Here is a 27,742-nt window from a genome sequence, read left to right as displayed (position 1 = left end):
ACAGCACATTGGGCTGTATAGACTGTCAGTCTGACCATGTGCTGCTGTCTTTATGCTGGAAACACAAAAACTTCCAAATGCTGGTTGGACAGGATCTCTGGAAGTCATCTACTCAAGCCTCCTCTTCAAAGTGGAACTGCCACAAACTGTGGATCAAGTCAGCTATGGTTTTGTCCAGTTTGAGTCTCAAAAAGTTCCAGTGGAGAGTCCACAGCCTCTCTGGGCAACCTGTTCCACTGCTGCACTCTCCCTCTAGTGAATAACATTCTCCTCGTGTCCAATGCCAATCACCCAAGCCACAAGTGGTGACCATTGTTCCTTGTTACACCATCTGGCACTAGCAAGAAGGGTTTAGCTCCATCATCTTTGTAATGACCTACAAGAACTAATTGTAAGATGCAGTTAGAGACCTTCCTTTTCACTGAACTCAGTAAGACCAGATCCCTCAAGTTCTGTGCACAAGTCTGGTGTACTGTGTCCCAGCAGTAGGTCTCTGCTGAGCCCTCTTCAGTTTATTCTCTAACTGGGGGGAGAAGGGAAGGGATTGTTCCAGAACTGGACAAAGTATGTCAAGTCCAGTCTCCAGCTGAGCCTGGCAATAGCCCTCGTTGATCCAGAACCTGACCTGCAGACTGACTTCCTAGCTTGACCATGGCCTTGCCCTGGCATTGTGAACCTGCCCAGCGATCACTTGGCTCTGTCGGACCCTGGCTGCCCTCACCAGGAGTGGCCTTACCTCATCTTGACATGCAGGCTGGCTTCCTGGCTTGACCTCAGACCTGCCTCAGCAGCGTGTACTTGTCTGATGATCTGGACTTCTGGTTAAACCTGGCTACCATTTCCAGGCCTGCCCTGCTCACCTTGCTTGGGTACTGCAGGGCGGTACCTGTCTGACAAGGCCCCTGCCCAGCTCAGCTGTATTGTTGCCCTTGGCTCCTGGCTCTGCTTCCCTATGGGATCAGCTGGTCACTTCCCAGTCTGTGCAAACTGTGGGGCATTTGCCATCCAGGTGCAGAACTTCGCAATTCTTCTTTCTGGACTTCATAAGACATCTTCTGGTCCAAATATCAAGTTCACCTTCGTCGGTATTTAAGTTCTGCTGTTTGCTTTCAGTCACTGTCCATAAATTAGTGTCACCCACAGATTTGCTGAGGGTGTGCTTTGTGTCATCACCTATGTCACTGATGAAGATGTTTAGCAATGTGATGCCCAGTATTGTTCCCTGTGGTGCTCTGGTCATTATTAGCAACCAGCCAGACACAAAGTCATTGATCGCTATCCTTTGAGGCTGGTGGCCTGGGCAAATTTTCACCCCACCTAAACCTTCTTTCTTCCAGCCTATACTTCCTCAGCTTCCAAATGAGAATGCTTTGAGAGGCAGCATCAATAGCTTTACTAGTGCAAAGGTGTGTTGCATCCACTGATCCTCCCTTGTCCACAGATGCAGTCATTTCATCATTGAAGGTGAAGGGGTTGGTCAAGCATGGTTTGCCCTTTGTAAATCCATATTGGCTGTTCCAGATAATCTTCTTGCCCTTCATATATTTGGAAATTGATTCTGAGAAGATGTGCTCCATGATACTGGGACTGAGATGATGCAGATTGGTCTATGGTTCCTTGGGTCTTTCTTCTTGCCTTTTTCAAAAGATGAGTGTAACATTACCATTTTTCAGTTATCAGGGATCTCTCCTGGTCCCCGTCAATTTTCATACATGATAGACAGTGGTGTCACATCACGTAGCTCTTTCAGCACCCACAGTGAATGCCGGTCATCCCGTGGATCTGTGTATATCCAGTTTCTCTTAGTCGTCTGTAATGGATGTTACTAGCCCCTCTTCTTCCCAGAATGTGCTGGTACGCATGAAGATCTGGGAGCAGGCTTTGTCTGTGAGAACCAGAAATAAAAAGGTCATTATTCTTCTCAGCCACTTCTGTATTGTTCATCACTAGGTTGTTCCCCCAATCAAAAGGCCCACATTTTCTGTGATTCCCTTTTTGCTACCAGCATATTTGTAGATCCCCTTCTTTATTACCCTTAGTGTACCTCAGTAGTAATAGGTCCAGCTGGGCTTTGGTTTTGTCCCAAAGTACCTAAGCAATGCTTTTATACTCTTCTTTTTCCTTGGCTCCCCCTTTACTATTTTCCCTCTTTGTGTTTCAGTTCACTGAGAAGCTCTTAAATCTTCTAAGCAGATTTTCCAGTACAGTGTAATAATTTGTTCCTGAGCTCTTAGCAAGTTTTCTTTAAAAATCGTCTAGCTCTCGTAGGCATCCTTTCCCTTCTTGGCTCTTTCCCAGGGGATTCTTCCTAGCAATTCCCTGAATAAGCTGAAATCTGAGCGTGTAAAATAAGAAGTCTGAATTCTGCTGTTTGCCCTCCCAGCCTTCTGGATCGTGAACTCAGTCATCTTATGGTCACAGCAGCAGGTCAAGAAGAAGAACATCACCCCTCAAGAATTCATGTTAGGCAGTTGTCACCAAGTCTGTGCAGAAGCCTCCTGAGTTGCCTGCACAATGATGTCTTACCCTTCTGGTGTGGGTTTGGCTTGTTGAAATTTCCAATGTGAACAAAAGCCCATGAGTTCGAGACTTCTGCTATCTGTTTGTAGAAGGCCTTACTCACTTTTTGTCAGGTAGGGCAGCAGACTCTATCACCATATTCCCAACGTCATTTCCCATATGATTTTGACCAGAAACTCTCAGCAGGCACATCTATGGTTTCGTGTTGGATCGCTGTGGAATGGGGAACATACAACACAAAAGTTCACTGCTTTGCAGGGGAGTGCAAGCTGGGAGCCAAGGACGGCTACAAGGCAAGCAGGGTCAGTAATCTCTTTGGCAAGGCCTTTGGTTCCATGGTACCCAAAGAGGGACAAAACAGGTCCTATGACAGTAACCAGGCTCAGCCAACAGTCCAGTGATCATCAGACAAGTCCACAGTGTCAAGAGAAGCCTACAGTCAGTCAGGATCAGCAAAATGCAAGGCTAGGCACAGGCATACCTATAATGTGTCTCGGGCAAGAACCAAGGGTGGGAGCCTGACATTAAATGCAGCTCCCAAGCCAAGGGGCAGAGGCCACAGACAAGCTTCTCATAGCTCTGTGCACCTCTGCCATATTAAATGCATTCTGTTTTGTTGTAAATGCTTTAAATTAGTTTAAAATTAAGGGAGAAAGTTCCATCAGGTTGCAATTAGGGAAAAATCAAAGTGACTGGACATGGTAAGCCATAGAGGTTGATTCAGGAGCAGTCAGGGAGGAATGAGCAAATACTGTGTCAAATCATCGTCTTCCAAGATGCATGTCCTGGATCTAAGCATAAATAAAACTTACTAAGCCATTTTTCCTTACACTTGATATCTTCTGAGCCTTGCTAATAAAGATAAAATAAAATAAAAAATAAATAATAAATAAAAGTCTTTTAATGCTGCAAAAGTCAAGACAGCATGAGAGTTCTTCAGAGCAGAAGAGTCCCCTAGCTCCCATATGTTATGAATCATGATGCCTTTGAGTCAGCATAAACAAACTACAGATCATGAGATTTTAAATGTTTGTAAATTTAAAACCTTTAACATAAATTTCGATATATTTGGCTTACATGCTGAATCTCAGGGATGATCACCAACTAGCCAAGACTCCCACTCACACCAGCCCAGATCCCTGCATCAGCAAGCAAGCCTGGGTTTGGGGCACCAGCTCCTGAGATCTCATGATTACCTCAGAATCCTGGCTTTCCTTTCAAAAACAGAAAGTCAGCTTTCATGCTCATGGCTAGAAAGAAAAGCTTGAAGATGTAAATGTTACCAATACAGTCATACATATCTGACAAATGTTTTGTCTGGGAATTACTCCAGACTTCTTAGAATGAAATACAAGGAACACTGCATGTGAGGGCAACCCTGCCAACACCCGCAGCGTACTCTGTGCGTGGCTGGAAGAGAGCAGCAAATTCAGATTATCAGCGAGGCAGACAGAGGTCATTCCTAGCTACTAAGTTAACTGTTAAGGGGACTTCTGCCACTCCTGCTGTTCCCCTCAAAAGGTCAGATGGTAGCTTCTGCTTGTATCTAGGGGTGCTGAGCTTCAGCTGTTGCTCTTGCCCCTGTTTGAGCTGTGTGTGTGTTCACATGATCTGTAGCTGGTAGAGGCCATCTGCTAGCATCTTTAACCTGGACCGTGTTAATAAAGCCCTGTGAAATGTGTTTTTGATGTTCCAAACATAACAGCCTCAAGGTTCCAACAAAGATAATAATACATACTCTTCAACTCTTGTGCTCATCTTCAGAAACAGTCACCCAGGAAAAGTCTGTCCTGCACACTTGAGTTAGCAAGGATTTGAGCAGGTAAATGCAACGCAGCACTGAGTAGGTCCAGAAGGCATACAGCTGTGTTCCTCTGATGCACACATGGTGACTTTATGGTTTCTGTCTCTTCAGTGCACACTTAAACAAACTATATTTTCTACTTACTTTTTTTAGTAAAAACGTAAGATATCCCTGTGTTATGTATATGTGTATGTGCAATATGCTGTCATGAAAAGTTTTGGTAAAGGAAATGTTCTACAAATAAATGAAGTGGAGTTCATCAGTGATAAAATATGCCTCTCAGGTTTTCTTAGAAAGACACATTCCACTTTATTTGCCCTGAAAATATAGGTGGTTTACTATTGCTAAGGCCTTTCATCATACAAAAAAGTTCAATTACATTAGCCCACCACACATACAAGGAAAGAACAGTTCCTGCCTCAGGAAGCCAATTACCTCTGGGAGTAATAATTAACCTCTGAATGTCAGGTTTCATGTTGTTTAATGAGGTGTTCAAAAGTGCTTGGATGTCTTTAAAAATGTGATTTACCTGATTTTTGACTTGTTTATCTATTTTTAGCAGTGCTGAGAGGTTAAGACCATTCTTTCACTAGTATAAATTAATGAACTTCACTGATACAAAACTGAAGGCTAGACACTGCGTCTAAGTGAATGTCAGGTTCTTTGACTTCATCAGTAGTAGTAGACTATGTACTACATATCCCAGTACTTACTGCATAATTACTTTCCTTTGTAAGGTACTTTATACACGAGGTAGTTGTTTCTAGACTTTGCTCATCTTCCCTTTTGTGAGCATTTTAACTGGAAGAACTATGTAATAAACACTCAGAACTGTTGAAACGCCAGTGCTCCTGATGATGTGATTGTCCTGCTTTCACCTAATGAACAGCATTAAAAGCATGTTTGTGTATTTATTACAGATCATATCTAACTTGCTCTGCGTAAAAAAAAAGAGGCAGTTTTAATGAAGTAATGTATAGGACTTAGCTGTGAAATGTTAAGAAATATTTAAGAGTCTAACTTCTCTACATGTGTTCTCAGAGAATTCATTGAAATATACATACCAGATATTTGTAAGTGTAGCAGATATTTGGAAAGAAGGAACATTTTATTTTCATAGCTTGAAGCAATATGGTAAAAAAGTCAGAATGGTGCCTAGAAAAAAAAAGGCTAAAGAAAAGAAAGCAAAGTAACTGGTTTTTTACCTAGTTTATTTTTGAGGATTTATATTCCTTACTGACACATTTTTTTCCCATTTAGGACCAGATTATTGTGCTCTTCAGGACCATGGCTGTGAACAAGAGTGTGTTAATACAGATTACTCCTATTTTTGTCAGTGCCAAGAAGGGTTTAGACTTAATCCAGATAAGAAAACATGCAAAAGTGAGTAATCTTTTGGACATAATAAAGTTCATCTGCTTTTATTTCTTAAACCTGCTGTGAATAGCTTCTTCTGAAAGGATGAAAGTTTTCTCTATGATTAAGGTTGAAACCAATGTTTCTTTAAAAACTTGAATTTTAACTGAGCCAGTCATGCTGGAAAAATACAGTTTGCTGTTTTGTAAACTAGATTGTGTATTAGACATTTTCTGGAGACATTTATGGGAACCTGAAGAGTAATATAGGAACCAGAGTGGCTCAAAACCAGTAAGTTCATTACTTATTTGAAACTTTCTGACTCTGTCTTGTAGGAACACAAACAGCTTTAAAAATAAAATAATCACCTTACTTTGCCCAGTTGGTTTAGCCAAGAACAGATGTATTTCATTAGCTTTGGAAAGTATCGGATAGATAACGTAGCTATTAAAATCAACTTACTTAGAGTCACACACGAAACCCCAGTTTCCTAAAAAACTGTAAAAAGAGTCTCAGCAATGTTAGGGTTCTAAACCAATCACACATACTATTTACGTTAAAAAGACTTCCATGTTAGAGCTCTTCCTGAGTGGGGGCCTGGAATCACAGCAGATTTTCAATGTAATGTTAAAGTTGAAGGAGAATATATTCAGCAAAATTAACTACCCTGATCTGTTGACTCAGTTCTTGAGGGGGGCAGTTCTTGTACTGCTGATATTTTATGAATAAGAAGCTTGCCTGGAGCAATATATTCTAGACACTCATAAAATTTATCTGGTTTTGGAGCTGTATTTTCTTTCAGTCTTAAAGATGCATTCTCATGAAGCATCTTTGTCTACGCAGTGCTGTTTTTACAGCAATCCATGCTATTCTGGTCTTTATTATCTATATGGTATTTTAATAAATTCAGGGGTTTATAGATTGGATGTGCCTTGGTGAGTATAGGAGCAAAAGAACAGCATTGTGTAGAATATTTATTGCCAAGGATGTAATTGCAAATTAAAGGCAAATTGTAATTCCCATTTGGGGTGTTTTTCCTTAAAATTAGGGGGCTTTGGATTTGGCTGTAAACCTGGTGACGTTTCCAGGATTAAGCTCCTATTCCAAATCTTGTTATAACAATGCTCATGTTAGATAAGTTTGTAAAATAAAGCAGAATGTTTGCATATATGCCTTCTTTATAAATCAGGGAGCATGCATCACTCTAGCACTAGATGTTCCTCCTTCACCATGATGCATGACTTCTGATGAGTACAGGAGCAGGTCTATGGGAGTCAAAGTCTTGCATAGCCAAGAATTTGTAATCTGCTCTCAGATCCTCGGCTCACTATCAGATTTAACAGGTGTCTAAAGCACAGAATCCAGTATTGTTTAAGAAAAGTGATTTTTTCTAAGCCATTTTGCTTCAGAAGCCCTCATGGCTTGCTTGAATTCTTCACTGTTTTTCTCTCCGCAGAGGTAAAATTCTGTGCTTTAGGGTAGCATGACTGTGAACACGGATGTGTTACCATGGAAGTGTCATTTGTGTGCAAATGTCATCCTGGATACACCCAACAGCATGATGGCAATACGTGCAGAAATGAGTGTGTCTCATGAACTGCAGCAGCTGGTTACTGCAGTGGGGCGAGGTGTGAACAGAATGAGAAAATGCTCCCGGGTCCTTTAGAGATCTTTTTGAGTTATGCAAACCTATGTTGCTGTAAAGTCCACCACAAGCCAGGTCTAGTGAAGTAATGCTATAGTGAGATCCCTGATCCAATAGAGAACTAAAGCATCATCTTCTCCAATCGAAATAACTGCAAAAATATTTTCAGCCAAGGTGTCTTAACACAGAGGCAGTGCTTACTGTTGAACTTCTGTGTCATTGCTATGAGCTATGTGAACAGCAGCACATCTGATACTGATGTATGCTGATATGTGGAGATATGTAGACACTTCCCCCTTCTATATGTTTTACACTTTCAGTGATCTATTCAGTAAAACATCCTCTTTTTAATAAGAATGTTACGCAAAAAAGATCAGTGTTGCACCAGAAACCCAGGACAATAGAAAAACCCAACAACATCGCCCACTTGACGTCACCCAGTTTTTAGAAGATACTTTTATTGCAGGGAACCATATTGCACATCATCTAAAATATTGGCAGCATTTTTTCCTGATGTGCTTATGACATATTTTTCCGATGGAACTGGAAGTCACTGAAATTTTTAAAAAGTTAATAGGCCAGGGAGTAATTATTTTTAAATAAACTGTTTGTGATAAAGCCACATTTAAGGAAATTTGGATGTGTTGCAAGAGCTCAGAACTTCTTAAAGTTACGTTTTAGGCTATCACAAGTTGAATATCTAAAAATGAATACATTCCAAGACAGACATTGTTTTTTAAAATGCTGAGCCTTATCCTGGCTATTCCCCTTCTTACATTTTTTTTACACATGTAATGAAGCACAGGATGACTAGATTTACAGTTATACTAATTTCTAAAACCTGGCAATTACCAGCTTTGTGATTACTCTGCTCTTTGAAAGAATGTATTAAAAGACTGTGCATGAGAACCCAGAGTATTTAAATGTTAAAATTCACAGTAGTGTGGGTGTTTGTATTGTAAAAGATGGTGCCAAACAGATGCAATTTTTCACAGAGAATACTGGGGGTGGGGGCTATTTTCTTTTTCTGTTCCACATTTTTTGTGTGCTCTGAGAAGTTACACAAGCCATGATGATGTAAAGTGTTGGAAAAAGGAGAATGTTCCAGCTGGAACTTGCTTTAACTAGTAAAAACTGACACCTCAGCTTCAGTTGTACAAGCCAGCGTTACCTCTATCTATGTATAATGGCAAATCTGGACCAATTACTGCAAACTCGTTGCTTAGTTAAATAAACTAATAAACAGCAATAATTAGAAGTATGTAATTTTACATTAAATACAGAAGCTTTTAAATGACAACAAATAGCTGCAGACATGCCTGTTCACATCTGTAAATGATTTGCAAATAGAAACATATGAGACTGTTCGTGTCTGTGGGAACTCCACTACTTTGATCAAGTTAAGCTAAACTGATTAAGGCCTATATGACTAAAAATAACCATTAGCACGTTGCAATAAAATATTATGAGAAAGTTTAGCATAAATCTTTTTTTCCTAAAATGTGCTTTTCCTATATTTACAGTCAGCAGATTACAGCAAGTGCACCTTGTATCTCACCCTACTGCCTTGCTGTCCATTCTACAAGACAATGTGATTTTTAAACCAAATTCACACTTCTCTCTCCTTTCCCCCACCCTTCATCTTCCACACAACCAGCTGCATACAAGATAATTTTGCATATAAAAAAAATTCCGCTTTATCTTACTTGGAATAAGAAAATCAAGGAAAAGCAACATATTAGGACACTCTCATGCTCATAACTTGTATCTGTCCCTCACTAGGCTTTAACTGCTTGAACCTGTTGGCAGGCCAGTTTTAAGTGGGTGATTTCTCATCCTGCTGAAAAATATGTCCTGTTTATTAAATAATCTGAAAGCCATAATTTCTATTTCAAGAGTTATTAATATTCATACTTTCTGAGAAAATTTTATGGTGAACAAAAGACAGAGTCTTGCTTTTTAAAGAAAGCAAGCATGATTCTCTGGGTGAGACCAGGCAGGACTTCAAGGTTCTCCCTTCACTCCACCTTAGTTTCCCTTCGTGATTTTTGGCAGGGGGGATCTGCACTTCATCAAGTTTGTTATCTCCCAGGTGGACTTATTGTATTAATTTCACTTAGGTGTTGTTAATTCAGGTTACTCAAATATGTGGGGGACACTGCATAAATAAAGAGCTGTGCGGATCTTCTTCTCTTGCTCTGCAAAGGCATTGTGTGCTAACTACAGTGTTGTAGTGTATCTAAGGCGCCAATGTGATTTCTTCAATTATTAATGCAATTCAACAGGAGTGGACCACTGTGCTGAAAACAATCATGGCTGTGAGCAACTGTGCCTAAATACTGATGGCTCCTATGTCTGTCAGTGCTTGGAAGGATTTGTCATCAATGAGGACCTAAAAACCTGCACAAGTAAGTCTTGTCAGAAGCTTTTTGATCTCAGTTCATCTGGAGAAGGTTTCTGGTTTCATACAGGGAAGCGGACACACCTTCAATTTAGTTTTACAGTCTGCATTTCAGTAATACTTTAACGATGATTTGAAAGTAGGAGCAAACAGAAAAAGGACTTAGGAAAGGATACTTGTCAAGATAACTGTAAATCTTCACCTATTCAGAAAAGTTTTGGAAGATCTGCTCCCCAGGTGTTGAGGGCAGTTTGTCAGTCACATAACAAATGTCTGACTGACAGGTCATGTGGGCAGCAGTGTCCGCCAGGTGAACTGCATCAGCTTACCTGGGGCAGGAGGAGAAGTGTGAGTCTCACACCGAGCTTTACATTTTGCATGGGAACCCTTAATAACAGCTAATAACCTTAATAACCCTTAATAACAACAGCTGACCTGGAAGCTCTCCACCCTTTATAAATCTAATGATCATTTAGATTCATGGCAGTCTTGCAGATAGCCAAATTGCCTTCTTCACTGGAAAAATAATACATAGAACAGGTCAGGAAAAGAGGAATGTGAATGCATTTGGCCTGTTGACTTCTCCTGGACCTCTTTGATGAGAGGGTTTGAGCCACTTTTTCTACAGCGTTTGGAGGTATGTTATTTTTCAAATTTGTTGAATGTTGGAGCAGCTCCAGGGTTCACTTCTTTTCTTTCACTTGGGCAACGCAGTTTTAACAGAAGTCAAACTGCAAGTGCTCAGTCACAAAAATGATCTAGGCAGAAGTGAGGCAAATCAGTAAAGGCAATTTGTCTTTAACTTTGTCTTTGCCTCCCTACTAACCCTTTTAGCCCCATCCAATACCTTGGCAGACTTTGCTGCTGCCTGCCACTGTAACTCTCTAGAAAGAGGCAGACAGTAACGCAACAGCAGAACTAGTGTGCATGTAACAACAATAGGCTGTACTAGAAACAGTTTGTCTCTAGACATTTGTCTGAAAGAACAACTGGAAATTTTAAAACAGCTGAACTATGGAGTTTCATCAACTTGTAAATGGAAAATCTCTTTCCCTTTGTAGTTAAAAGAGGGATCTTTTTACACTCCTGAGTTACTTTCCTCCAGGCTGTACTTGGAGACCTATCAGCAGCATTTAAACAGTGCTGTGGCTTCTGGAATCCCTCTGTGCAATGAAACTGAGCTCTTTTGAATAGCTTCTCTTCTTGCCAACATACCCCTCTCCTCATATATATTTAGGAAAGAAATTGTCCTATTCCTGACCTCCAGATGAGTTGTTGAAACCCTATGAACATTTTTAGGCTATCATGAAAAGAGTTTTGGCACTTTGGGATTTCCTGAATGAGCAGTCGAATGGAAGGGATTTAACATATACCACTCCTAAGGGGAAAACATCTGGAAATTACAATTCTGGTGTCATACACAGGCACAAGTATCTTAAGACAGTTGTGGGAACATCTGAATGGTAAACAGATTTCTACTCTGACAACTAATTACAAAAAAATGAGTGACACCATGTGTGTAGCCAATAGACAGTAGCAAGTGCTGCCTGCGGGATCCCAGGGGTCCTGTGTCTCTCTGTTACAGAGAAGAAACACTTTGGAAATTTGAGATGAAAAATGGACCGTATTTGACAGTACTTGTCACTTGCAATTCTTTGCAACAGCTTGACTAGTCTAAGCCAAAGCACACTGAGGTCCCTGAGATGCTCTCTGCTTGCTGCCACAGCAGCTGGGTCAGGTGCACAAGTGGGTTCTAGGGAATGCCACCTTCGCATCTGGCCATTTGGAGACTGTATTTAAAGAATAATGTTCATAAGGTAGTTTGGTTTTTTTGTCTTTGCCACTGTCTTATATAAAGTCACTGCTGAAGTGTTTTGTACTGGGTTTTTAAAATTCAATTTGTAAGTACCGAGGCATGGACTCTGTTGAGTTATGTAAGCATAGGAAAGTATGATTTCCCAACTCTGCTTAAAGCAACCAATGCAAAGTTTACCACAAGGCCCTCTTACATTTTATTGATGCTATATGTATATTATCAGATAAGGAACTGGATTATTGTTTAAGCAGTTCAATGTATTTATATTTACTTGTTTATATGCCATGGAAGTACTAGAGATGAAAAATAATTCATTATTTGTAAAATTTTTTTAATAACTTAAATTGCTCCTACAGGAGTTGACTATTGTGCTCTGAGTGATCACGGCTGTGAACATTTGTGTGTGAATGGTGACAAATCTTACACTTGTCAGTGTTTTGAAGGATACAGGCTTCGTAACGATGGGAAAACATGCAAACGTAAGTTATTATTCAGGAACTCAGAGTTAGATTTTTATTACACCCATAGAAGAAATCAGTAAAGTAGGATCTGAGTGCCTAAACTTTAATGTCCAGCGTCATTTTAAATGCTTGAGGATTCAAAAAGTTCACTTTCCCCTTTTATGTCATATCTGCCAGTAGTATGTCAGTATCTTGGATATGCTAAGGCATCTGAATTGGTCCTGGATGCATACTTTTAGCCGTTTGAATTGCACATTAAATGTCTGTGCCATTTAAAAAGTAGCCCTGAAATTGAACTGTTGCGGATCCAAAACTATTTTATTCTGACTTATGTCCTTATATGGGGCAACTGTAATTTTCATTTCAAATCAAGGCAAAAATATATGTTTCTAAAGTCTGATACAGTATGAAGCTTCCAATATTATTAATGGAAAGTTCATTTTGTCCAGCATGGGATAAGGATGATTGCAAAGGGATATCGTAATTGCATTACACATTTCACTACATTATGCAGTCAGGATGAGTGGCAGATATCAAGAAAACATTCATTGCACATTTTTCTTAATTTTTATAGTGTTGATCACTAAGTGATCAAAGAACAAGAATGGATAAGTCTGAAAAACACACAGGCATTAAGTATTTTGTAACTGTAATCCCATAGATCTCATCAACATCTGTTAAATAACGTTTACAGAAAAAAAAAATCAGTCCCCCAGATATTACCATGTCAAATTAAAAGCTCCTTATTCTCAGTTTGTGTATCACAACAGCACCCTACTTGATTATTCCATGCAAACAGAGACAAATTCTGCTTATCTCAAGAAGTACTGACACTCTAAAAGCAAGCTACATGTTCTGTCCATGCAGAATTCCAGAGGGATCTAGACAGTTTGGGGCACTGGGCTATGATTAATGGGATGAAATTTAACAAATCCAGATGCCAGATTCTGCACCTGGGGATGGAGTAACGCCAGGCACAAGTAAAGATTGGGAGAGGAGTGGCTGGGGAGCAGCGCTGCAGAAAGGGACCTGGGGGTGCTGGTGACAGCAGGCTCAGCGTGAGTCAGCAGCGTGCCCTGGCAGCCAAGGGTGCTGGGTCACCCTGAGGTGATGGGACACAGCACAACCAGCGGCCCCAGCGGCGCCTGTCCCTGCGTTCAGTGTCGCTGCGGCCTCACCTTGCGCACTGTGTGCGGTTCTGGGGCCCACAATTTCAGAAGGATGTGAAGGTCCCTGAGCGCCTTCAGAGGAGGGCAACGCAGCTGGTGAGAGGGCTGGAAGGCATGTCCGATGAGGAGCGGGTAAGGGCTTTGGGCTTGTCCAGGTTGGAGAAAAGGAGGCTGAGGGGTGACCTCGCCGCTCTCTATGGCTTCCTGAGGAGGGGAGGTGGAGAGGGAGGTGCTGAGCTCTTCTCCCTGGATCCAGTGACAGCACATGTGGGAATGGTTTAAAACTGCTCCAGGGGAGGTTTAGACTGGGCATTAGGAACTGCTTCTTTACCGAGAGGGTGGTCAAACTGGAACAGGCTTCCTAGAGGAGTGGTTAATACCCCAAGCCTGTTAGTTGTTTAAGAGGTATTTGGACAGTGCTTTTACTATGCTTTGACTTTTGGTCAGCCCCGAACTGATCAGACAGTTGGACTAGCAGATTGTTGTAGGTCCCTTCCAGATGGAATGTTCTGTTCTGTTTGTTCTAAGTCTTGCAGGGAAATAAGTGTGTGGGAAAGAAAGGGAATACAAAATGTTAGTTTATATAATGTTAATTAATAGATTGCATTTCATTTTATTTTGAAATATGAATTGTATCTACATTCTGTATGAGAAAACCCCATGAACATCTGTTTGCCCAATTATAGCTGGCAACTTTCCAGAATTCCACAGCAGGATCATATAATTTGTCTTTCTCGCTATCCTTAAATACTACACACACTGCATTTTTGTAACCCTACTTTACAGAAAAAATGACAAACACCTTCTGAACTTAAGCACAGAGGAAGAAAAAGCATTAACTATTTCAGGTTTGAGCAGGTTCATTACTGAAGATAAAAAGATGATGATAGAAAGATCTGTTTCTCACCAGAAAGTTTACTTGAAATGTGGATGCGGGAGTTAGGTGCCTTTGGAAATCCTAGCGGGTCACTAATCTGCATGCTAGGGATATGAAATTCTACAAACTCTAGAACTGGAACAGTGCACTTCTTAATACTGAGGTTGCAAAATGAACAGGACAAAGATGTACCTTTCTGTTACAACAAAAAAAGACAGCAGGTGCTATAAATGATTTGCAGGATTGAGTTCAGTATACTAGCAAGGACAAGAACATTCAGTAGCTGGGAATTGTTAACATTTTGAACATCTTACCCTAAACGCAATTTTTAATCTATTAAATTTTTCTCAGGTAAAAATGTCTGCAAATCTGTGAGCCATGGCTGTGAGCATATTTGTGTTAGTGCTGACAATTCCTACATGTGCAAGTGTCGTGAGGGATTTGTATTGAGAGAAGATGGCAAGAGGTGCAGAAGTGAGTGGCTGTTATCTATTGAACATTTTTGCATGCGCATCAAGCAAGAAAAGAAAGGGGGTTTTCACTTCTTACTGGAAGAAAAACAACCCTACTTTTTGATATCTACATTTTTTTAACATGTTTTCATTCCAAACCTATGTTTGTATCAATCATTCTCAGGACGGGACATCTGCAAATCAGTCAGCCATGGCTGTGAGCATATTTGTGTTAATGAAGGTGACTCATATGTTTGCAAATGTCATGAGGGTTTTCTGCTGAGAGCAGATGAGAAAACATGCAGAAGTAAGTACTCCAATAATTACTCACAGACTTTTATCTACAGTATGTAGATTTATGGAAGTGTTCTAACAAATACAAGAGTTTACTGTTATAATATAGGATTAGTATTTTTATACTTGCCAGAAACTTGTAGAGACTCTGTGTACAGAAATAGTGTATTTAATAGCCAAATTGGTATGACTGGAGATAAAAAAAGACAACTTTTCAGGTACCAAGAGTTAGAAGTGTTTGCTGACTAAATTTCTATTTATTTCTTCCAGTGTATCAGTACACCTAATAAAAGCTACTACTTCTCCATTAACATATTCACTGTAGATGTGCTTTAACCACATTTCATCAACTATTTTCAGATAAAGACATTTGCAGTTCAGTTGACCATGGCTGTGAACATGTTTGTGTTAACGCTGATGAGTCATACATCTGCCAGTGTTATGAGGGATTTGTACTAAGGGAAGATGGAAAAACATGTAGAAGTAAGTATCCTTATCTTTAATAGATTTCCTTTACGATCTGTGCATTCATAGACATGTTTTAAATACTACCAACCTTATTTTTTTCCCAGATAAAGATGTTTGCAATTCTGTTGATCATGGTTGTGAGCATGTTTGCATGAATACTGACAGTTCATACATTTGCCAGTGCTATGAGGGTTTTGTATTGAGGGAAGATAAGAAAACATGTAAAAGTAAATTATTTTATGTTACTGTATTTTTTGCACTCAGAGGTCTACTAAAGAAACATATTGTGCTAGAGGCAGGTCTTTTTATTGGTGATTTTGCCTGCCAAAAAGGAGGATAAATTCTTTATTTCTTAGGAGCTTATTACTGTTAGTCTTTAAAGTTTTGGAAATGTTCTCATTCGTCAAACTGTAGTACATAAAATGTACGTTATTCCTAGATAAGGACATCTGCAAATCAGTCACTCATGGCTGTGAACATCTTTGTGTTAATGATGACTATTCATACACTTGCCAGTGCCATGATGGATTTGTACTAAGGCAAGATGGGAAAACATGCCGAAGTAAGTAGCCTATGAATAAAAGAATTAATTTCTTTTCTTTTTGTAGGAGATTATTTACCGATTCATAGTAGTCAGAATGGAATATTGTTCTCTATAGATCGTAAGACTTATATGAAATTAATTATTTGAACTGAAGATACATTTCAAAAAAACAGTCAATTTTAACATTTGAAAGTAGCTTTGAAAATGTGAACTTCATTTCTAGATTGAGTATGTTGAATTTAAATCTTCAGCATAGGATGTTGCTGCTTTTTACTTTGAATTGAAGTTTTAATTACCACTGTGTTGTTTTGTGTGTATTCATGCAGATCACGACTTAACCTGTTCCTTAACCTCTTAGCATGTTCTTTTGTAAATGATAAGCAGATGAAACTCCTTCAGGCTCCTTATATGTTTTCTGATCTTTCCATAAATCTCTTCTTGCTCCCCTAAAACCTCTGGTATTCATCAGCATCCTTATGGGGGCACCACAATGGTACAAAGTCGTCTAATAGGAAACACAGCAGGGTCCAGAGCAGAGGATCTATAGCCACCTAATTATTATTTTAATCTACCTATCTTTTTTTATCTTTTTTTAATCTATCTTTTTCTTTATGACCAAAGATAATGTGAGTCTATGACCAAAATATTCTGCTAGCACTTGTGTTCAGTTATCTACCACGATCACAAGCTGTTTAAGACTCTGTCATACAGGTGTCCCACATCCTGTAAGTACAGCATTCATTCTTTGTTTCTGAATGTATAAGCTTAGTTCTGGCTACTTTAAAATACATATGATCTGCTGTTATCCAGCTTGCAAAAAGGTTCATGTCTCCTTCTATCAGCAGCTGCTCTATTTTTATTTGCTTTTCTCTCAAAACTGGAGTAACCTACAACCTTTGTTGGCGATTATTTTGTAGTTTCTTTTGGGTTGCTCATTAAAATGTTAAATAGTAGAGGATCACAGCAAATTCTTAGAAAGAAAGCCACTTCATGTTTCCCCATTTATGACTTATCCTGAAGACCTCTCTAGCCAGTGTTAATCCATATAATGTTGATTCTGTAGACTGTTTCCTTAATGAAAATAAATACTGAGATTACTGCCTTACTGAATGCTCCATTGTGTGAACAGCATGAGCTTTGTGAACCAGCCTCATAATAAATTTTAAAAAATATTTAGTTAGCTTTCCAGTATCTATTTTTCCATAACATGAGCTTGATTGGTATTAATTCTCTTTCTTTGATTTTACTCTGAAGCAAGTTCCACATTAATCCATGCCATTTTTTTAATGCAGATTGATGTCAGACTGACAGGCTTACAATGAACTATCCATCCTTTCCAAATACTGGAGCAATAGTAATTTTTTCAGTGTGTGTGCATACACTGTGGAGGGAGACTGCTAAGTGTGTTGGAGCTTCCTCAGAGTTCTAGGAGTTACTGAAAAATAACACTAACCATCCAAGGTCTTCTTCAGCCAGTTACAACTCTTCATTGCAAGTTACCTGGATCTACTGATTTTAAAATGTGTGTATTCAGTAGGTGCTGTGTGACCTGCTTCTCAGCTGATGAAACTCTTCACTCACTTAACTATTTTAACGCTTCTGCATTAAGATTGGCAATTCTACCATTTCTATCTATTAATTAATAATACATTGTTAGAATGCTTTTTATTCCTTAGCCTTTAAATAACTTACTCATACTATCCTCTATTTTGTTGGCCGTGCACCCTCTTGTCCTTTATCTTAGTATTTAAGCGTTTTCAAATTCCTGGTATTTTCATGTTCAGTAAATACTGTGAATGTTCTTCTCTTTCAATCATTATTCAAATCATACAGCTGTTTTCAATTTCTAAATGAGGTTGCTTTTTTTAACTACTCTGTCATTCTCTTTAGATTATGGGACTATGTTTTTGGGGTGTATCTAGTAAAATAACCTTAAATAGGGCAGTCATTCACTTTTACTGTTTTTTGGTTACACTACCCCCACCCCATCCCAAAATATTCTGGCTTATATTTGCTTTCAGCTATGTGCAGTTCATCCTTTTGAAGTTATAGCCATGTCTGCTGCTGGTTTGTATTTGATTCTGTTTATAAAGAACAAATGTTTGAGTTGCACACAGCTGTGTATAAGCAGATGCTAAGTTTACTTACATGGCGATTTCTTCTTTATCTGCTATAATGGGATCTAGTTTAGATTGCCGTGTCTTAAACGTAATGCTCATTGAGTTAGATGATTTTCCTTTCTATTAGTTTTTGGAATTTTTGTGTTGGCATCGTGAGACCTCCAGGTAATTTGGCTCAGATTTAAGGTCTTTTAAAAATATAAGGTTTTCTTCCCTGCACGTTAAACCTAAGTATTCTGCTGAAGAGTCAGTCTGAACTTGGCTGTCAGTACTGTTGTACCTTTTAGGTAAAGGTAGTTCTCAATTAGCAATCAAGAATGTTTTCTTCTGTGTTGCAGTGAAAAAGAAACGGGGAATGCTGATAGATGGCTGCACTTCCTTCTGTACTTTCTCCTCCTCCCCATCCACCCTTCTTGAAGAGGTTTTAACTAACTGGTTTTAACACACAAATCCTCCCATCAATTTTCAGCAATACTAGTTAGATTTTATTTATCCTCTTAAATGAGTAATCCCTATCCTTCCAGGGTTTGTTTATGCAGGCTCTTGGCATTGATGTAAGGATGTTAAAGAATTATTTTGCTTCGTGTCCTGTGGTGTTTTGCTTAATTATTTTTTTTTACCAGCATGAATTTGTGCTAAATGACCATACTAAATTATTCCCTGTTTTTACTCTTACTACTCCTAATGTAAAATCCTTCTCCTTAATCTAGCCAGATTAATCCTAAAATTATTTATTGTCAGTGGGAAGCCATCCAAACTATGCAATTCTTTCTGCTCAGATGGTAAAGGACTCTACTGCATGTAAACTAAGCTGTCTATGGTTTAACTAGCCAGAGATTTGCTTTCAGTTTGGAGGTTTCCATCTTTCTTTGCTCATGGGATTACCACCACAGTCTTTGTATTGACAAAAAAAGTTTAAATAGCAAACCATATTAAATATTATCTAACTGTTCCCAGGCAAGGATATTTGCAAATCAGTCAACCATGGCTGTGAACATGATTGTGTTAATGCTGGGGATTCATTTGTTTGTAAGTGTCAGGAGGGATTCCTGCTAAGAGAAGACGGAAAAACATGCAAGAGTAAGTAGTTTGATATTTATCAGCGTACTTTTTATCTGCAGCTCATGCTCGTGTAGAAATGCGTTAACCAGCACAAGCTGTCATCTCTTTTCAGATAAAGATCTTTGCAAATCAGTCAACCATGGCTGTGAACATGTTTGTGTTAATACTGATGATTGGTACATCTGCAAATGCCATGATGGGTTCCTACTGAGAGAAGATGGGAAAACCTGCAGAAGTAAGTAGGATGAGAACTTAATTTGATGAATTACACACATAATTGATGCCTCTGCTGATGAATGTTGACTGCCAACTCTTCCGTTTGCAGACAAGGATGTCTGCAATTCAGTCAGTCATGGCTGTGAACAAGTTTGTGTGAATACTAAAGATTCCTACATCTGCAAGTGTCATGAAAAATTCATACTGAAGGAAGACGGAAAGACATGTAGATGTGAGTAGCCTGAGCTATAAAAGTACGTTTTTATTTGAGCTTTTAAGTGTTGTGACTGTGAGTATTTGCACATGTGTATGTTTGTGATTTGCAACTATTTAGACAGGTTAATAGAAGGTATGATCTCTCCCTAATGAACCTCACCTCACAAACTCCATCCACTCTTCTCAGATAAAGATGTTTGCAACTCAGTTGATCATGGCTGTGAACATACTTGTGTTAATACTGGTGATTCCTATATTTGCAAGTGTCATGAGGACTTCACACTGAGGGAAGATGGGAAAACTTGTAGGAGTAAGTTGTTAAATCTTTGTTTTGTACTTCCCAATCTCTTAATGGAACACACCATGTAATGGTAGTGTGTTATTTGTGTCTTTAATTTAGAATCAACTTCATGGAAGTAAGCTGCTTCATGGAAATTTATTGCCGTATTTTTTACATTTTGTGAAAGTCATTTACCTAGCTAACCATGCTAAATATAATTTTCATTATTCCAAGGTAAAAATATCTGCAAAACAGTCAACCATGGTTGTGAACATGTCTGTGTTCCAACTGGCGATTCATACACGTGTCAGTGTCACAAGGGATTTATATTGAGGCGAGACAGGAAAACATGCAGGAGTGAGTAGCTGGAACCTTTATGGGGAATACGGTTTTTCAGTCATAAAATAAATAACAGACTTAATTTTACTCAAAGCTTGTTTGTACCAGTTTTGCATTTGAGAAATGGTCTAATACGGAAATTCTCTTAACAATTCTCAGATAAAGACCTGTGTAAATCCATTGACCATGGCTGTGAACATGTGTGCATTAATAATAACAGTTCATACAGCTGTCAGTGCCATGAGGGTTTTGTCCTGCGACAAGATGGGAAAACATGTCGAAGTAAGTAACTCAGTATGTCTGTCAGCCACTCTTCTCTGGCATTGCTACAGAAACAAACAAAGATGTTACACGCCTTTGTCATACATTCCTCAAATATCATGCTTGGAGTCTTTGAATTTATAAATATGTTAAATATAATACATATAAATATTTCAATTTTTCCTAGATAAAGATGTCTGCAAATCAGTTGCCCATGGTTGTGAACATATTTGTGTTAATAATGACGATTCATACATCTGCAAATGCCAGGAGGGATATGTACTAAAAGAGGATCAGAAAACATGCAGAGGTAAGTACGTCTTATTTAGAAATCATTTATTTGATTTGTAAAATTACTTAACCTCACTTCAAAAATGATAGCCCAAAGCATACGTGAGTGTGATGGAAAATGTCTTGAACAATTAACTTAATGCTCTTGTAAGCAAAAAACTAACAAATTGCAACAGTTGTTTTGGTATAGCATCAAGTGCATAATAATTCTTTCCAAACGTCAGGAAAAAAGCCAAAGTGAAATCTTATTATCAAGGAATGTGCACTTTAATCACATTCATGCACTGTGGAGCTTTTATCTCTATATACTCCATTTTAAAGTACTATTAGGTCTATTTGCTCATTTTCCAACATGACATGCTCAGAGTATGACAAGCGTTTATCTCATCACCAATTCTTACTTGAAGGAGAAATTCTTCTACAGGAACTCCAGAAAAACATTTATTCTGTAAAAATGGGTGTCTTAGTTGGGGACACTATCATTACCAAAAGAACAGTAACACGTTCATGGCTGATCTCAATCCGAACACCATTCATCATGAACTGCTGCCCTGTCTTGACTTACGCAATGACATTGAGGTCGTTCTGATACTCATATTCATTGCATTTCCATGACCTTAGTACATCTGACACATCTTTTCCTCAGATGACTGCAGAAAGGAATTATTGGACAGCAGTTTTTAAATAGAGTTATTATCTAAGAAGAAAGATCCAAGCTCTAAAGCTGCAAGTTTCTTATTCTTACACTGACTTGGTAACAGGTATATTCAGTAGTTTCTGCAGTCAAAGAAATTTCTGCTGCACAATTCTCTCTTGCATAGTGCTTACAGCATTCTTGAGGTGCACGGAAGTCAAAGTTAATTTGATCCAGACTGATGCAAATCTTATATTCCTTAGTATGGTAAAATCTTCCTGGAAGTTACATTGATCAAATAGGATCTGAGCATCTCTGCAGCCAGCCCCTTGCACTAAGCACACTAGTCTATGCCTGCTGGAGGAAATTCCTCTCCAGAATAATAAAAAAAACCCAACAACAAAAAACAAACACATGGCAGAACCAGTCTGCAGCTTCAAAGACATTCTCCCTAAATTTCCTAACCTTGTTATGGGTACATAGTGCCTACAAACTGCTTTGATTTTTGAGTGTACACTTGCCAAAAGTATGTGAACTCCAAATCTGTCAGTCTCCTGACAAACTCCCAGCTTTAATGGGTAAATCAGAAAAGGTTTATTTCAGCAATATTTAAGCTGCCTAATTACAAGACTGTTAAGTTACAAGCACGAAAACCTTATCTAAACAATTCTGATCCATGTTTAGCAGCTAGCCACGTTTCTAGCATTTAACTCTTTCACCTGTATTTTTTTAGCTGTTTTTCTGCCACTACAGGTTTGTTTGTGCTACAAAAAAACCATGAATTTTCTGAATTTTGCCCCCAGACTTGAACCTACCTCAAGCTCTTGGCTTTTGCTTCACTGTTCCCTGCCACTCTAAATATGACTCCTAGTTTTTCACCTTCTATACAAATGTGGCTTCACTGACTCATTTCTTTGTACCACTTTTACCTTTTTGCTACTTCTGCAACACAGATGCAGCTCCAGCAATTCTCTTCCATGTCTTTCAGTGCTGGTCATCTACACAAATCTGAAGTTGGCATACTGGCCTGTCCCTGTAAGAAAATGATGGCAGCTCTGTCTCTGTATCCTAGCTGTGTTCTTCACCCCACTTAACAGTCATTCTTAAAATTTGCTGATTGTTACTGTCAAGAGTAGTAGTATACTGCAAAGCAGTATGTCTCTTAAGTATTCACTGTGATTGTATTTTTGTTAAATTCTTAGTCATAGGCACACTCTTAGGTTTTGGTATAGACTGTACACAACATCTTTGGGCACGCTGGCAAAGCTGGATAAGCCAGGAACAAGGTACTTTAGATGATCTCTGAGTTTATGCAGTCCCTGGGTATCTAGATCCCTTTTTCAGCTTTGTGGAGATTTTCATGGTCTGAACACTCTGCTGCTTATTTCACAGGATGCAGTGAAGGCCCGCTTGACCTGGTGTTTGTGATCGATGGGTCAAAAAGTCTCGGAGAGGATAATTTTGAAATTGTAAAACAATTTGTCTCGGGAGTCTTGGATTCACTTGAGATTTCACCCAAAGCTGCTCGAGTTGGTTTGCTTCAGTATTCCACTGAAGTTCGCACTGAGTTTACATTAAAGCAGTTCAGCTCAGCCAAAGATATGAAGAAAGCTGTATCGCAAATGAAATACATGGGACGAGGTTCCATGACAGGACTGGCTCTGAAACAAATGTTTGAGAGAAGCTTCACAGAAACAGAGGGAGCAAGACCATTTTCAGCGAATGTCCCTCGAATCTCCATTGTGTTTACGGATGGACGAGCCCAAGATGAAGTCTCAGAGTGGGCTACTAGAGCAAAGCGAAATGGTAAGCAGAGATGTTTTTGACTTATTCTAAAAGGCAAATATTGTTAGAAATAAGATGTAGTGATAGCAGGGATGTGCTACAGTTATCTGGTAATCAAGAAAGTTTTTGCCATAGCAGTCTGGCTAGCACAGTGACCACTGTGGCAGAACATCAGATCTTTGGTGTTCACAAGAACCTTTGCTACAAGGCATGTATGCCATCCCTAGTGCAAGGCCCATGATGGCTGTCTCACCACTGGGGTTCTGTTCCACCACCAGGTAGTGGTACTACCTACCCGGCATGCCATGCAGTGCCCTGAACATATCCGCTAAGGGTAGACAATTGATACAGAGATTTGGGAACACTGGGCACTTCATCAAAAATTCTAACAATGAAAATCAAAAAAACTTTTACCTGCCTCTTCAAAATACAAAAATCTATCCTCCTGGGAAATACCATGGTAATAATTGGTTAAGTTATATTTTTATTTGCTTACATACTGTATGTTTAACCAATTCTGTTGTGCTGATGGTGTTCTGGAAAGAAGATGTGTGCTCCTTACAAAAGGATAGAGCTATAGTGCTGCCTATCTTTCTGTTGCTATGTGCCGTATCAGGTGATATGCTGAAATGTAACTGAAAACTGGTGGTTTTTAATTTAGAATACATGTGGGCTGAAATCCATCCTCTAGAACACCTGTATCACAAATCAGAAACTTCCCAGCAGTTTAGCAGAGTCAAGTGAAAATTTGCAAAGCTTTTCAAGAAAATAAAGGATCCTTTTTTTCTTTGCACAACAATTTCTAAGAAATTGCTTCAAGAACCATGGATGATGGCCCACAACACAGAGAAAGTAGCCAGACTTTAGAAGATGCTGCACATCTATTTTTCTGTTCTTGTTTTATTGACTTGATGTTATCAATCATAACTTGATACATGATTAGTATAGCATTGGTCAGGACTGATACCTCTAAGGAGAAAAGGGAAAAATGTCCAAGAATTCAATAAGAGCACGTGCTAACACGGGTGCCATCACAGTGAAATAGACACAAAGTGTTCTTTAAAATATTTAAAACAAACACAAATATTTACAGGCTAACTAGTGAGATCTGGGAAAGTACGTGGAGGATTTACAGGACTGAAGAAGGAAAGAAGTACAAGCCAACCTTGCTTACTTGCTGAATGAAACCTCAGCTCCAGACTGCTTACACTGATATTTGTAATGCTACAAGCCAAATCCATCCCCTGTGTAATTGCAGCGTAGGCAATGTAGTAATGCTGAACATGAAATTGGCCTTGGATGCTTTATCACAGATATCTCCAAGTCTTTAAAAAGCAACAAACCTCAGCACGACTGGTCCATTCATTAAATTGAATCAGCTTCTGGTGTTTTACTTTCCTGGCTAAAGCTCGATGATAGGCAGATTCAAGACAAAAAGCAAGGAGATGCTTACATTAAATGTTAGAGTTGGAAAATGTGTATTTTATGATGTTATCAGCCCATGATTCTTCAGCAAAAATGTTAAAGTTCCAATTCAGTGAGCGTGTAGCTGTTACTACCCTGTGATAACAAAGAAATATCAAACCACTTCACCCCAAGTTTTAATGTGAAACCAACCAGCTGAAAAGGCAGCTTCTGCTCTTGAGTCTTATAAAAAAGAGCTTGAAATACTGTGAAGCTAATAGTTGCATCCTGAATCACAAATTCAGTACTAGTTGTGGACACTTTCTAAGCCAGAACTAATGTAAAGAGAAATGTTATATAAGATCTTATCAGTGTGGCCAGCAGGACAAGGGAAGTGATCACCCCTCCCTGTACTGGTGAGCCTGCACGTCGAATACCAGTTTTGGGCCCCTCATTTCAAGAGGGACGTTGAGGTGCTGGAGCGTGTCCAGAGAAGGGCAACGGGGCTGGTGAAGGGTCTGGAGCACAGGTCTTGTGAGGAGCGGCTGGGGGAGCTGGGGGTGTTTAGTCTGGAGGACTCAGGGGGGACCTTCATTGCTCTCTACAACTACCTGAAAGGAGGTTGTAGGCAGGTGGAAGTAGGTGTCCTCTCCCAAATAACGAGAGACAGGACGAAAGGAAACAGCCTCATCTTATCAGGGAAGGTTTACATTGGATATTAGGAAAAAAATGTTCACTGAAACGGTGGTGAAGTATTGGAGCAGGCTCCCCAGGGAGGTGGTGAAATCACCATCCCTGGAGGTATTTAAAAAACACGTAGATGTGGTAGTTAGGGACATGGTTTAGTGGTGGACTTGGCAGTGCTGGGTTAATGGTTGGACTTGATCTCAAAGGTCTTTTCCAACCAAAATGATTTTATGATTCTAAGACATGTTCACAAGAATAAAACCATAACGGCTGAAAAAGGGAATATTGAAGATCACTTTTGTATTCATTGCTTGTTTAAAATCTGTCAGGTGAGAATGCTGTGAGCCCCTTCTTCCTTCTCTGCTTTCAGCTTGAGGAAAACTATAAATCCTCATTTACTTTCTCCCTACTGCTTCTGCTGGGGCAAATGCTCATTGTGAGCATCCCTGGTGTAAGGCTGTTTTTCCTCCTAGTCCCAGAAATCCCTTTCCTTCTCTTCTTACCCTTTGCAGTGCCTCCCAGCCCACTAGTGTCCCTTAGGGTGCAAGAATCTAGTTTCAATACACTCTGAGTATCTGGATGAAACACTAAGTATGTTTTTCTAAAAAAGTTACTGCCCTCTTTCAGGACTTTGCCCCATTCCCTAATACATAACAGGTCTTCCAGTCAGCCCAGTCATTAGCTTTACACCACATACCACACAGAGACACATACAAACCAGGAACTTTCAGTGGAGCTGTGAGGCTGACTTGTATGATTCTCTTGGATGTTTTGCAGTACTCTTCCTGAGTTCATTTACTATCAGTAGTGGCCAGGCAATTGTCATGTCTGTAACTTAAAAACTACCTGTTGAATTACAGCAAAGCAGTTGAGTTTCTACACATCTCTTTTAACTAAAGCATATTAAGCCTGTTTTAAACCAATTTTTAAGTTACACAGCATATACATTTCTTGTACTTTCCATTTCTCTAAAATGACTAATGCTCATATTTTCCTTTCGTGGAGGAACAAGAGTTTAGAACTGCTGATGTGTAAAAATTATGTGCAATTTCTTTCGGGTCTAGGTATAATCATCTATGCCATTGGAATAGGAAAAGCAATTGAGGAAGAACTGCTGGAAATTGCTTCTGAGCCATCATATAAACATCTCTTCTATGCTGAGGATTTCACAGCTATGGAGGACATAAGTGAAGAGCTGAGAGTCCAAATCTGTGAAGGTAACAGTATTCCCCTTTCATTGAGACAAGAGGGATGAACACTTAGCAGGTTTTTTGCAGGCCTAAATGAACAGCTAGAGTTACAGCATAGCTCATAGATTATTGGTGGCACAACACTGCAAGGCATAAGCCACAGTAATTTTTCTACCCTTTAATATGTTAGGAATACACGCTCTTAATCTATCACCAGGTAAAGGTATATAATAATGGTCTTTTTTCATAAAGGTTGCATAAAATGTACACTTCTGCGCCCAGAAAAATAAACTGCTTCCTCCCCTTTCTTTTTCTACAGTTAAGTCAGCCATGCACGGAACCCCACCCCACCAAAGACGCATGATCTACTTCATTAAGAATGTGGGAGAATAATCAGGGATTTGTAATGTCTTAAGAGCAATTTTTTATTCTCATTATGACCAGTGGCAAAAGCCTAAACCACAGCAAAACATTATCAAGAGCTGTTGTGCATATTTATAGAAGACTAAAAATAGTTCATTGAGCATACATTCACAGCTACAAAGAGTAGATTTCAGTTACAAATAAGCTCCCAAGCTGTGCGCCGCAAATGTGGAAGGCTTGTTCCAGAAGAACCCTTCCTCACTCTGGCACAAACAGCCTCTCTATAAACATTCCCAGCTGAAGTTTTGGAAGGGGAAGGGGAAATGTGAGCCGGGATGAAAGCTGTTCAGCTAGAGGACAGTGTCTCTCCCACTCGCACATTCCCAGGACACTCTATTATTTTGCAAATTAAAATTAGTACCAAAGCAAAATTCAGAAACATCACCGTGAATAATACTATTCATAGCACTAGAATTGTGCAAGATTATTTAATTTTCACTAGCTTTTTCTTGGCTGTCTTTGAGCTAAATTCAAACAGCTTTTATTTTCTTTAATATTACTATGTCAAATTGGCTGGCAAGCAGCAGTGCATTTCTTCCTCATGCAGATGTCAAGGAAGAATCTGAAAAAAAAGAATCTGATAATGTTTCCTAGCTTGTATATTCTTTTGTGTTTCTCCTAGTTCTAAGTTCTAGTTCCATCTTTCTGAAATATGAACTACTATGATCACATGAAACCAAGTCTGTTCAATGAACCTTCGTATTAGGCAGATAATCTGCTGATGACAGCACGTCATCTTAAAAGCCTGGGGAGACGCCAAAGCAAAAACTATCTGGCAACCGGTATAATAATCCTTGCTCATTAGCAAGCCCCAGAGCTCAGTGATGGAAATGCATCCTCCAAGTACCCACAGCAGTGCTTAGCAACCACGATTATTTTTTTTTAAACTATATTACTCACCATAAGAAAATAAGTAAATCCTGCCCCTTTGTGGCAGTTTCTAGACTACACCTCTAGTAACTGGGCAGAACTGGTGCCTCTCGGATTCTGTCCTCTCTCACCAACAGGTAATGCCTCACACCTGTGA

At 39.3% G+C, this 27,742-nt stretch overlaps 1 protein-coding gene across 6 annotated transcripts in view; it reads left to right on the top strand.

Annotated features, from left to right (window-relative positions):
- Positions 1 to 27,742, top strand: part of MATN2 (matrilin 2) — an 80,509-nt gene that overhangs the window by 46,143 nt on the left and 6,624 nt on the right. For 5 of the 6 annotated variants that reach the window (XM_080380111.1, XM_080380113.1, XM_080380112.1 and 2 more), the window contains exons 7-22: positions 5,585 to 5,707; positions 9,611 to 9,733; positions 11,899 to 12,021; positions 14,401 to 14,523; positions 14,686 to 14,808; positions 15,156 to 15,278; positions 15,703 to 15,825; positions 18,885 to 19,007; positions 19,102 to 19,224; positions 19,315 to 19,437; positions 19,609 to 19,731; positions 19,936 to 20,058; positions 20,200 to 20,322; positions 20,489 to 20,611; positions 22,619 to 23,032; positions 26,167 to 26,319. In XM_080380111.1, the coding sequence (XP_080236237.1) occupies positions 5,585 to 5,707; positions 9,611 to 9,733; positions 11,899 to 12,021; positions 14,401 to 14,523; positions 14,686 to 14,808; positions 15,156 to 15,278; positions 15,703 to 15,825; positions 18,885 to 19,007; positions 19,102 to 19,224; positions 19,315 to 19,437; positions 19,609 to 19,731; positions 19,936 to 20,058; positions 20,200 to 20,322; positions 20,489 to 20,611; positions 22,619 to 23,032; positions 26,167 to 26,319 (2,289 nt within the window). The remainder of the gene's footprint in view (positions 1 to 5,584; positions 5,708 to 9,610; positions 9,734 to 11,898; positions 12,022 to 14,400; positions 14,524 to 14,685; positions 14,809 to 15,155; positions 15,279 to 15,702; positions 15,826 to 18,884; positions 19,008 to 19,101; positions 19,225 to 19,314; positions 19,438 to 19,608; positions 19,732 to 19,935; positions 20,059 to 20,199; positions 20,323 to 20,488; positions 20,612 to 22,618; positions 23,033 to 26,166; positions 26,320 to 27,742) is intronic. The other variant, XM_080380114.1, reaches the window with a different exon arrangement.

Source organism: Falco punctatus, assembly GCF_963210335.1.
Source record: "Falco punctatus genome assembly, chromosome: 3".
NCBI lineage: Eukaryota > Metazoa > Chordata > Aves > Falconiformes > Falconidae > Falco > Falco punctatus.
The sequence above is the reverse complement of the archived record's forward strand: the minus strand, read 5'-3'. Positions and strand labels throughout refer to the sequence as shown.